Source organism: Felis catus, chromosome A2 (assembly GCF_018350175.1).
Source record: "Felis catus isolate Fca126 chromosome A2, F.catus_Fca126_mat1.0, whole genome shotgun sequence".
In the NCBI taxonomy this organism is placed as follows: domain Eukaryota; kingdom Metazoa; phylum Chordata; class Mammalia; order Carnivora; family Felidae; genus Felis; species Felis catus.
The window spans coordinates 62153022-62165711 of NC_058369.1; the positions used below are offsets into that span (position 1 = coordinate 62153022).

Consider the following 12690-nt stretch of genomic DNA (forward strand, 5'->3'; position numbering starts at 1 on the left):
GAATACTGAGAACACGGCGGGTCCCCAGGCAGCAGGACCCGGCAGGCTTCCTGATCGTCCTCGGAACTTGGTGGGAGGTGTTTGTGGCTGGGAACTGTCTTGGATGAGTAGCCTGATGTGCAGTGCCTGTCCGTTTCTCTGTCCTCATGTCTGACCTCCTAGGATTTTGATACTGGATGCCTGTTCAGCCATTGTTTTCCCCAAGTTTACTCTCTTTGTGGGAGATGCCCTCGATTTTATCTTCCAGGGCTCCTGTGGGATTGCTCACTTCTGTTATCCTATTCTTTATTTTTTGAGAGCAGGGGAGGGGCAGAGAGAGAGAGAGAGAGCATGAGCAGGGGAGGGGGGGGAGGGGGAGGGAGAGAGAGAGAGAGAGGAGAGAGAGAGAGAGAGAGAGAGAGAGAGAGAGAGAGAGAGAGAATCCCAAGCAGAACTCCTTGCTGTCAGCACAGAGCCCAACTGGGGGCTCGATCTCACAAACCAAAAGAAAATGACCTGAGCTGAAATCAAGTCATATGCTTAGCTGACTGAGCCCTCCCGGGCACCCCCACTCTCACCCTGTTCTTAATTCCTACACGTTATCTGCTGGGTATTTCTCTGTGTGGCATCCTCTTATGTCACCGCTGTCCCCCGACGCTGCTCCCATGTCTGGTGTGTCCCTGCCTTCACACCTGCTTCCCGCACGGTGTGCGTTCCCATCCATGAAAGTTCTGCATGTGGCTGGGACGGGGGCACCTGCATGCCTGCGCCCAGGTGTTTCCTCTCAGGCCATGTCCCCTGTCCTCCTGGGGCCCCGGGCCTGGTGTGGCCTCCAGGACCTACAGGGAGACACCTGCCCTCTGTATCCACGATGCGAAGCACCCCATGGCCACCGCGCACGCCGGCAGTGGTTCTTCCGGCCCCAGAGCCCCTCACGCGCCCCCACGAGCGGGCCCCCTTCTCCCTCGGGGTAACCACGCTTTACAGTGTCACGTGCCGGGGTTAAAAAGATCACAAGGTCAGAACCTCTTTGTTAACCAGGAAATTTAAGCTCCCTTTAGAAAATAGGATTATTGCTATATTTGGACTTGTTTCTCCCATCGTGCTTTTAAATGTTGTTTTTTGTATGCTTTTTCCTTTTGTTGATTTAAAACACCGTATTCCACATCTCTACACATTTGTGACTGGCACAGAAAGCCCCCGAATACTGTGCATGTTTAGAAGGTATCCACATTTCAAAGCATCATGTTAAATGCCGGATTGTTCCCGACTCAGAATAAACGCCAGAACCCCCATCCTCGTCCAGCCTAGCTACACGCTGTTCTTATCCACTATTTCAAATCCCTGCTTTTTTAAAACCCCACAAATGAGATACCCCTACTGTATTCAGATGATTTAAAGAATTTAGGGGTGCAGGGGGGGCTCAGTCGGTTAAGTGTCCGACTTCCACTCAGGTCATGATCTCACAGTTCGTGGGTTCGAGCCCTGCTTCGGGCTCTGGGCTGACAGCTGGGAGCCTGGAGCTGCTTCAGATTCTGTGTCTCCCTCTCCCTGTCTCTCAAAAATAAATATTAAAAAATAAAACAGAGTGGGGATGAACACATTTATAAGAATAAGATCGAGCTCTGTTTTTATAACCATGAAGCATCCTGCAAAGCTGTGCCCCAGATGGTCTGGACTGGGAGGTCCAGGTGGTTTTGTGTGTTAGCTGAAGGGCCCCAAGTGCCCCGCTCCCTCCTCTCGACAGAGGGCCTGCACCCCCCCCCATCTGTTTGGTGGGACCCCAGCCCCAGGAACGCACTACCATAGGGGGTTAAATTCTCACCACCCCCATAAAACCAGCGCCTGAACTGCCAGAACCACCTCCCGGTGAGTCGCGGTGTCTGACTTCCCCGGAATGCACCCTGAGCCTGCTGGGAGTATGTCCCCAGCTCTGTGTTGGGGGGGGGGGCAGCTCACCACGCTCCCTGGTCCCTGGGTGGCCCTGGGGAACCCCCGGGGGCGGGGGTACCTGCTCCCTCCATCCCCTGCTCTCCGTTGGTGCTTCTGAGGGCCTCGTGTGGAATCGAAGTTACGGGAGCCTTAACTTGCCCCCCACCCAACCCAAGCATCACAGTGGAGAGGGAAGTGGTCAAGGTGAGGCCCGGGGGAGCCCCGAGGATCAAGGTTTGAAGCCGGTGGATGGAGGGCTGGCCGCGGGAGCCCCAGAACACAGTGCTTCCTGGCCCGGCCCCAAAATGCAGTCGTCCTCGATGGTGAGCTCGTGATGAGTGGCCTCCTCGATGTCCCGAAGCAGCCTGACTTCCCACTGCCTCACACGCTCTGTCTGTGGGGGGAGAGGTGTCCCTGAGAAGGCTTACGTTGCAGGAGCCCTGGCTGTCGCTTGAGACGAGCCTCGTATGGCCAGCAGGTGCCCCGTGCAGGCTGCAGACCCCTGCCCCCCTGGGCTCCCTGGTCACCCAGTCCGTCTGCTCCCACGTGCCCCAACCGCCCAGAGGGCCGCATCCTGGTGTGGGGACAGGAGGGGTGGGTAAGGACCAGGGAGCCAGGTCTGACAAGGGTGCAGAGGGGCAGCTGGGGGGCCGGCTGGGCTTGTGTGGGACCATCGGCCTGGGGCAGACAGGTGACTGTCCAGGCTTGCGGCAGGGAGGCCCCCTGACCTGGGGGTCGGGGAGTGGGGAGGTGGGACAGGATGAGCCCTGCTTCTAAACAAGGGGGGCTCAGGCTGTTAGAAAGCAGAGCCGGGGCGGGGGAGCTGAGCCAGACCACATGGGGGGCGTGCTGGGGCCGGGCCACAGAGGACAAGTCTGGAAGTTCTCAGCCCCCATGGCAGGCCCTCCCAATTGCTTCAAAACGTAAAAAATAGTGACAACCCTCTGGGGGTAAATAAGGAGCAGGAGAGGCTGGTGCCCTGGCGTGCTGGGGGAGGGGGGCAGATGGTGGAACCGGAGGACGGGGCGGGGCCACCAGCCAGAGCAGTCAGCGCAGCTGGGAGCTCTGTGTCTGCACTGAGAGGGCTGCCCCATCTCTGGGGGCAGGTGGGGACCTGTGGCCATCGCGATATCCGCCCTGCAGGGAGACCCTCAGGCCCCTTCCCTTTGTCAGCTCCAGAATATTCCGGCCAGGCTCACGCCCCTCCTGGCAGCAGGCAGGACCACTGGCCCACGGGGACACGCGCGTAGAGCTCCGCACAGCCCTGTGAGGACGGGCTCCCAACTGCAACCAGGCGACCACAGAAGGCGGGCGGGGGCACCAGGGAAGCTCCCCCTCCCCCAGTAACGCCCCAGAGACGTGAGCGGAGCCAAGCACAGGGGTTTGAAAGGCCAAAGAGAGGAGCCAGCGGGAGAGGCCAGGCATCCCGCGGTGACCTCAGAAGGTGGACCCCAGCACCCCTCTCGAGGGCAGATGAGGGGTAAGAGGAGAAAGCCACCGCCCAGGCCACCCCACACCCGACTTCCCCTGAGTTCCAGCAGATGTGGGGGGGACAAGGGCCTTGAGGGCGGCAGAGTGGGGATTTCCCCCAGGGAACCAACAGGCCCACTGTCCACCAGACACATCCCACCTCTGGTCAGCAGGACAGGCCAGCTGGAGCCAGCCGAAGCCCCACAGTACCCTTCTCAGAACCTTCTAGAACACAAGGGCGTCAGAGGAGAGGGTGACGCTGCTGTGGGCCAGGGAGCAGAGCTCACAGCAGGAAAGGGGCCCCGGGGGCCAGGGGAACATGGGGGGAGGCCCTGGGTCTGCACTGAGCCACGAGGAAAGAGCCCACAGCTTCCTGGGCTCACCCACTCCACCTTAAGAAGGCCAGCAGGATTTATGGCAGCGTGTTCAAGAGTTTGGGGAGCAGATGGGAACTGGGGGGCACAGATGCTCCCCACGGGGTCACATGACCCCTCAGAGCAGGTGGGGCAGGCCCAGGACATCAGAAAGGTCTAGCAGTGAGGGAAGGGTAGCTGCCCTCTCTCAGGTCACAGCCACCTCCATGGGCCCTGAGCCCCCAGGTGGGGATGGGGTGGGGCTAAGCCGGGACAGGGCCAGTGTCCAGCTAAGGGCACAGTCAGGGACAGGGGTTGGGGACACAGGGATGTCAGGGACACAGGGACAGGGTTGGGGTCAGGTCAGGGACACAGGGACAGGGTTGGGGTCAGGTTGGGGACATAGTAAGTGACAAAGGGCACAGAGACAGGGTCAGGGACACAGGGACAGGGTTGGGGTCAGGTCAGGGACACAGGGGCATGGTTGGGGTCAGGTCGGGGACACAGTCAGGGACAGGGTTGGGGTCAGGGTGGGGACACAGTCGGTGACAGGGTCAGGTCGGGGACACAGGTACAGGGTTGGGGTCAGGGTGGGGACATGGTAAGGGACAAAGTCAGGGGCACAGAGACAGCGTCAGGGACACAGGGACAGGGTTGGGGTCAGGTCGGGGACACACTCAAGGACACAATCAGGTCGGGGACACAGTTGGGGACAGAGTTGGGGTCAGGGTGGGGACACAGGGACATGGTCAGGTCAGGGACACAGTTGGGGACTGGGTTGGGGTCAGGGTGGGGACACAGTAAGGGACAAAGGGGCACAGAGACAGGGTCAGGGGCACAGGGACAGGGTTGGGGTCAGGACAATCCTACCACAGCCGCCAGCTCCTTTGGGTCCCTCCTTCTCTTCCCCGAGGTGTTGGGGACCCCGGGCAACCTCAAGTGTGGAGACCGGCTCCGTGCTCCCCCGGACTCTGCCTGCCGCTGCCTCCGAGTGACCGAGGCGGGTGTAGGAGGATCTTCCTCGGGATCCCAGGGGTCGGAGGCGGGTGCTGGCCAGACGGTAGAAAGCTGCAGGTTCTGGAGGGTGGCCATGGTGCTCCAGGAAAGGCTTTCAGGCAGCGGGGACTCAGCCACGGGGCTCCCTTCCGGGCGGTAGGGGACGCGGCCCGGTGGCCTCCTGTGCAGGCTGGGCGTGGCGTCCCGGGGGGTGCTATGCTTTGGGACATTTCTCGGGGACAGCTGACTCGTCACTGAAGAAGGACCCTCATCTTCTGCGGTGGACTTCAGCCCAGACACCTGTGGAAACGGAGCACGGAGGTTGTTTCTCTACAAGGTCACGGCAGCGAGCCTCCAAGGGCACACCCTTCTCCTGGGCCTGTGCCCCTGGGTGGGGAGTGCACCGCCCAGAGACAGACCCCAGTGCAGGGCGGGCCGCACTCCTCCGGCTTCACCTGGTCTGCTGTTTGGTCAAAACCAAGCCCCAGTCAGAATGGTTTTAATGATAGAACCAAAAAACAGACGGTTTTCACGTACAGACACTTGTTTTCAGGAGAAAACTGCAAAAACGTCATCAGTGAATTCATCTTAACATTTACACTCAACATAAAGGAGCAGGAGTCTGGGCAGAGGTGCATGCATCGGGCAGGTGTGCAGGGTGGGGGGACACAGAGCGTCCCCATCCTGGGTCCTGAGCCCCCGACCTGCAGCAGTGGCTTCGTCAGGGCTGGTTCTTCCTCCAGAACAAAGCCTTGGTGGAACCCCTCACACTCCTGTGCTCATGGCTTTTTCTAGATGCTAACACACTGTACTTGGCAAATAGTTTTATCATCATTATAAAGCCATGGTCTGCACAGTGCTCCTTGAAAAGCTGTCACGTCAGGCACCTGTGGGGCTCAGTTGGTTGAGCATCTGACTTCAGCTCAGGTCATGATCTCACGATTCAGGAGTTCAGGCCCCACACTGGGCTCTCTGCTGTCAGCACAGAGTCCACTTTGGATCCTCTGTCTCCCTTTCTCTCTGTCCCTCCCCCCCTCTGTCTCTTTCTCAAAATGAATAAACATTAAAAAAAAAAAAAAGCAAAGCTGTCACATCAAAACTATGTGACAGATTGAGCAGTTTGTTTTTTGTAAGCAGTTCTCGTGTGTCTTTTCAATACATATCAATTCGTGCTGTTAATTAGCACCGCACTGCATCTAGCCAATCTACTACCATGCTAGGTCATGTTCAAAGTCCAATCCCACGTATGGAGTGGGGAAGAGTATCAGTTGACTACAAATCCAATAAAGGAATAATCTCCAAAGTATGTGAGGCATTCCTACAACTTGAGAGAAAAAAAAAAAACAAAAACAAATCATCCAATTAAAAATGGGCAAGAGACACGAACAGACACTTCTCCAAAGAAGACATCCAGATGGCCAACAGACGCATGAAAAGATGCTCAGTGTCACTCATCATCAGGGAGACTCAAGTCAAAGCCATGATGAGACATCACCTCACACCTGTCAACAAAGCTAAAATTAACAACATAAACAACAGGTGTTGGCGAGGATGCAGAGAAAGGGGAGCCCTCGTGCCCTGCTGGTGGGAATGCAAACTGGTGCAGCCACTATAGAAAGCAATGTGGAGTTTCCTCAGAAGGTTACCAGAACTACCAACGACCCAGCAATTGCACCCCCAGGCACGTAGCCAAAGGGAAGGAATGCATCACCCTGAAGAAGTGACAGCACTGCCTTGTTCGCTGCAGCATCAGTCACTATTCATCTCCAAGCTGGATCCCCCTTGGCAGGACGTCCCATGTGTGTTCTCAGTGGTGGGAAGAACAGTTTCCAGTGATAGAGTCCATTGCTGACAGTGCTGCCCCAAACCATTAAGAAAGTGGTTGTCGCACAGGGTGCAGGAAGAAGCAGAACTCTTTCAAAAGACCAAGTGTATAAAATCTCCAAGACGAAATGACGCCAACATTCTGGGAAGCCTGCTGGCACCATAGGCGTGACAGCGGCATGCCCACCGGCTTCCACACAGGGCGCAAACAGCGCCAGCGGCTGGTGCACCACACTGCCACTTTGTGGTCCTTGAATTCCCGCTGTGATGCGTGCATGAAGGGGCGTGATTGGGTAGGGACTGGGGGGAGGCAGAGCTGAAAAGTGTTTTAACGATGTGGAACTGGTCAAGGGCTAAACTTGTGTCAAAGAAAGCGCAGATGCTCCCGCTGTCTCGTTCGGGATGCTGCGGGGGAGGGAGACCGCACAGCAGCCTTCGGTTTGCCGTCTAACAAATCACACCGGCACCAAGCGGCTCAAGGCAGACGTTGGCGGTCTGTTTCTGTGGGCCAGGGCCCTGGGGTCTCCTGTGGGGTTGTGGTCTGGCCGTCCTGGTTGAAGTCAAACAGAGAAACAAGGAAAACTAGAAAGTCCAATTTCAACCTCTCTCTGGTCCTGCCCCGTTAGCGATTTGTAACAAAGAACAAAACCACGGAATACGTGTGCCGAATGCAAAGAAGTTCTTGTGTCATAAATGGAATCCTGATACACACAGGTGTGTGAAATCACCGATGATATTCCACGTCCCCGACTCTCTGAATGAGACACACGGCATAGATGCTGTGAGAACAGAGTTAGGTGTCTGAATTTCCCACAGGGGCTGAGAGCCAGGCCAGGGCAGGAGACGGTCTGCAAGCAGTGTGGGGAGAGGGGTTGGGTTTTGCAGAAACGTGCTCAGTGGAGGGTGCCAGGCATTCAAAATCTGACCTCAGGGAGCAATCAGAGCATTCCTAGGAGGTGAGTGCATCAGCACTGGGTGGCTCGGGGAGGCACAAGCCCAGCTGGAAACAGAAAACAGGTCTGGCTCCACGTATGCCCGCAGGAGACACCCCCCCACCCCCACCAGCCCCTGAGTCAGAAAGCCAGGCTGGAGTGCCCTCCTGGGAGGGGGCCGGTTGCAGAGCTTCAACTGTGTAGTTCCTGGGCTGCTCCTGGCACCTCATTTCCTTTAGCAAAAGCTTTAGAAATTGATTAACGTGAACTCAAACAGCCCGAACTGGATTTGCTCCAGAGAATGAGTCAGCGGTCTCTCGATGCAACTGCCCCGTCGTCGGGTGGCGTGGGTGCATGGGAGAATTCTAGGGGCTCTGCACCCTCCCAGGACCTGGGGCTGTCCACTCCTGACGTCTTCTGCGGCTTTCTAATAGGTGAACGGCACTGTCTCCCGGCGGCGGCGCGGGCTTTAACGACCAGCGGGGGCAAACGCCTTTTCATTTCCTCGCCACCTACATCCCACGTGCGCATCTTCTTTGGTAGTCGAAGTCCAGGCACCCTTGCCCTGGCAGCAAAGGCAAACAGAATATGCTCGCCTGCCAGCAGGCTGGCATTGGGTTCGAAAACACGTCCAGCTGCGGACCGTATGTGAAGCTGTGTGGGAGACAGAAGGCTTCTGAAAGATCCAAAGCAGGATGACAAGAAAGGCCAGGCAGGGAGGGACCAAGTAAACACAGGCAGTGCCTCTGATGTCATCGCTGGAAAAGGCCGAATGCGTGGAAAAAGACCCAAGACAGCCCCACGGTGTGATAGGAAACAAAAGCCAAAATGTTTTCCTTCTGGAATTACCTTTGCAACACATACCGTAGCATCGACACAGAGCAAAATCCACAGAGATGTATGGAGAAACGGAAATAAACAAGTCATGGAGGCAAGCCCACATTTTATTTATGTATTTTTGTAGCCCCTGGTAGATCAAAGAGAAAGAAACGATCCAAGTCCCATGAAGGCAATTGGCGCTTGTAAAGGGAAACGCTAGGCCATGCTACTTTATACAGGGACCAGGCTCAGGGCACACGTGGGGTGTGAGCACAGACCGGGGCTTCCACTAAAAAGACACTACAGGGGAATGGGGACACATTTTCTGGTTAGCAGAAGTTACTTCGAACTAACCTGTTAAGGAAAGCAAACTGAGCCAATAAACGACCAAATGTCGATACGCTTCTCCATAAGAAGAATTTGATACATTTTTGATTAGACAATGCTGTCACGCTGACAGCTTACAGAAAGAATTGTGTGTCTGTAGCGATACATGGGCAATGCAAATGATCTAGACACACATGTGGGAATACTGCCCGGGGAGCTGGGCTTCAAATGAGCAGGGAAGGGAGTTTTTTCCACTGCATGTCGTTGTTCTGCCGGGTTGGTCACTTAGGAAAACAAAAAAATAGCAAAGCCACGCCTCTACCTTGTACCCCACATGAAAATAAATGACAAGGGACTGAGTATTATACTCTTTAAAAATTCACAGGTTACTAGAAATAAAAACAGGATAATTTTGAAAAATCTGAAACAAATTGGATTGTTAGATCCTCCACCAGGATAAATTCCAAATGGATAGAAGGGGTAAATTTTGTGAGAGGGGCAATGAAATGGGGTCACTTATGTCAAGGGTGTTTAGAGGGAGCCAGGAGGCCATGGAGGGGGGGGCGGCTCACACTCAATTCTCATGGTGCAACCATGAACTTTGAACTGTGCCAACCTCCATAAACTCCAAGGACTCACCCCAAGACCCTGCAACTTACTACCATAATGGACTTTGCTCGGTGAGAGACTTAGAAACAATTCTGTTCAGCCAATCTGAGTTTTCTGCGGCCAATACCAATCAAAACTGACATAGACCAATATTCCCCATTGTCTTAAAAAAACCCTGAGTTCTGTCCCCAGGGGGACATGATTTGGGCTGTTCCCGAACTACAATTCTGAGACCCCCACATGAACACTTTTGTTTTATTTCGGTCCTGCCTTTTTTCTCTGTGGTCAATGTTAACAAACAAACAAACAAACAAACAAACAGAACTATAAAAGCACTGGAAAGAAATATGGGTGATTTCTCTGTAAATCTTGTCAGAAGTAAGGCTTTCAAATGATAGCTCACAACACAGAAGCCATAAAGGAAAATAAGTTAAAATAAATACATTTGAAACTTCTGCAAAGACAAACCGGCAATGTACTCAGTGAAAACACACAGCCCACACCTCCCATGAAAGGTAAATGAGAGGTTAATGCTCCTCAGACTCAGGAAAAAACCAAAACCTAACAAACATGCAAAGACCCTGAGCAGGTGGATAGGTGGATGGATGGATGGATGGATGGATGGATGGACGGACACATACACACAAACACACACGTTTTTCTCATACACTGATAAGAAAAGGTCCCTATGCTTTGGGTACAGGCTCCTCCCCCCCCCCCCCCCAAACTGAGGAAAACTACAAATGTAACATTCTAGTAGAACATAAAAACATCCTTAGCCTGTGGTGGGGGCTGGGGAAGGCTGCAGGGACACACACATCTGTTTAGTCCCTTACCCCGACACCACCCGAAGACATTACCTAGCTGCAAATGAAGATGGGCAAGGACAGGAGAAAGGTCCCCACTTGTCTGGAGAGGGAACCAGGCGAGCGGAGACTTGGGGAGACTCGGGGCAGCCGCCCAGACCGGCCTGGGGAGTGTCTGAGGGGTCCCCTCCCAGCCACAGCGCAGGGCTCTGGAGGGCAGGCTCTAACTCCCCCCGGGGACCCCTCCCAGCCCGGCACCCCGCTTTTCCGTGCGCACGCGGAGCGGGCGTCGCATGGGCTCCCCGCGGGGCGGACACCTACAGACCCGGCCTCCCTGACAGGCTAGGGGAGGGGCGGGGGTGCAGGACCCGGCACCTGTCTGATGTGTCAGGTGAAGGCGCCTCGGGTCTGAGCGCAGGGCGCCCCACATCAGGGGACGCGCGGTGACTCGGACCCGCCCGCCGCCAGCGCCCCCCATAACGGCCTACCTGCGCCCCGGACTCCATCCCGCCTCGGCGAGGACACAGCCACCGCAGCCGCGGGCCCACGAGCCCAGTCCCAGAAGTACCCGCGGGCGGGACCCCACCTGCGCGCCGCCTCCACCTGGGCCCGTGGCGGCGCAGGCGCAGGGAGGAGCGTGGGCGGGCCGAGCCCCGAGGGTGTCCACCTGGTCGGTTCCACGCACCTGTGTGCGCTTCTGGCCCGAAGAGGTCAGGGCCGCGGGGCCGTGGACGCCGGAACCTGAGCCCCGCGAGGGCGCCTGGCGCTGGGTGGTCTACCTGCCTGTTACAGTGAGCTAGAGAGGGGACACCGTCACCCCGCCCTGGCACCCACGGCAAGGTCCGTGTCCCTGCGTCCTGAGCTAGGGAGCGGACAGCTGGGTGGTTGTCAGAACCCTGAGGGACAAAGGGGCACCGGCTGTCAGATGGGCCCTGGCGGCTCCGGGACTGGCATCAGGGTGGCTCCTGGGGCCTGTGCTAGCCCCCTGCCGGGGAGTGCCCCCCAGGACCCCCACCCCATCCCCCCTGCCAGAAGCGGCCCAGCCCCCTAACCCTTCCACCCCATCCCACCCCACCCCATTCCCCCTGCTGAGAGCTCCCTCCTGCCCCTCCACCACCTCCACCACCCCCACCCCATCTGGTACACCCCATCTGGTACCCACCCCACCCCATTCCCCCTACCTCCTCCACCCACCCCACCCCCCAACCCCTCCCCCTACTCCTTCCATCCCACTCCCCTACTCCACCCCCACCCCCTTCCATCCTCGTTCCTCCTCCTCCACCCCAGCCCACCTCACCTCTTACCCCCTCTACGGTCTTCCACCCCACTCCCTCCTGCCTTTGCCCCTTCCCCCCACCCCAGCCCACCCCACCCTACCCCCTCCCCCCTCCACTCCACCTCCTACCTCCTCTACCCTACCCCAGCCCATCCCACCCCCCCTACCCCCTCCACCCCCCCAAGCATTTCTGGGAGTGGGACTGAGGGGAGGGGTGCAGACAAGAGGCTAGGGGCCCACCTGAACAGCCTCTGCCATAGTTCATCTACACACCAGGTCAGCCTTGCAGAAACTGAGAAAGATTCACAGTCTTGTGGATTCATGGAAATGGATGATGGGTGAATTTTAACATCACTGAAATCCATTTCATTTTTATGTAACCATGACATATAATTAGTAATAATTTTTAAAAACCTCCCCCTGTACAGTCCATCCTTTTCCCGATGGGGAAAGTGAGGGCCACCAAGGGGAAGAGTTTGTTCAAAGTCCTGGAGTGAACTAGGTGGGGCTGCCTTGACATCCCAGTGTCCTGATGTCTCCTCACCGTGTCAGGCCAAGTGGCCCCTGTCCTCCTGGCTCCCAAGGGTGCCTTGACCTCCAACCTCAGGGTGCCCTGACCCCCTGGCACATGGGCAGTGCTCTGAGTGCAGCGTAAGGCTCTTCTGTTTGTGTTTGTGACCAAAAACAATTTTGAAATCCGCAGAGTATGTCTAGGGTCATGTTAGTCTGGCACACGGGCGTCACCTGTCACCAGTGCCCTTTGTTGCCGCACCGGGCAGCCCTCTGAGGAGAAGCATGGGGGTCCAGGCCAGTCTGTGGAGGTCCCCGCCAAGGGCCCAGCACATTCCTTGTGTGGTGCCTGGAATTGGACACTCGCTGTGCTGAGGCTGAATTCAGGCGTGACTCAAATCCAAGCTGTAGACGCACACGTGCCCACAGGCCCGCCACACCGAGACCTTCGTCACAGGTGCAAATAATGCTCTTGGTGTCGGACAGTCCGCCTCAGAGCCTGGCTCTTATCACTTTGAAGCTGTGGGCTTTGGACAAGACATGCAGACAGCCTGGGTCAGTGAGCACGGCGCGCTGGGCTTGCTGACCGTGTGCAGGGAACCCCCCGCCCCCCAGCAGCGCCCGGCAGGCGGTAAACTCGGCAACGACAGCAGCTGCGTCCACGGTACCGCCGGCCTTTCCTTTCCACCTGGCTTGGGGCTTTCAGAACTCCAGCACCCTGAGTGACTGTGGCTTCTGCGCTGGATATATATTTGTATTTTCTGTATGTTATGATCTGGCATCTTTCTGGCTGGGGAGAGGCTCCCCGCCTGCCTGGGGCTAGCCAATCCTTGGAGATGGAAAAGGATCCAGCTGGG

The 12690-nt window shown here is 56.7% G+C and overlaps 1 protein-coding gene across 1 annotated transcript; it reads right to left on the reverse strand.

Moving 5' to 3' along the window:
- Positions 1 to 1568: 1568 nt before the first annotated feature.
- On the reverse strand, positions 1569 to 10664 carry LOC102900793 (coiled-coil domain-containing protein 201-like). The gene is made up of 3 exons (XM_006929064.5): positions 10536 to 10664; positions 4605 to 5030; positions 1569 to 2305 (listed from the first exon to the last, which is right to left on the reverse strand). Exons 1-3 carry the CDS (start codon positions 10551 to 10553, stop codon positions 2141 to 2143), a joined length of 609 nt encoding a protein of 202 aa, XP_006929126.1. The 5' UTR covers positions 10554 to 10664; the 3' UTR covers positions 1569 to 2140.
- Between the last annotated feature and the right edge of the window lie 2026 nt (positions 10665 to 12690).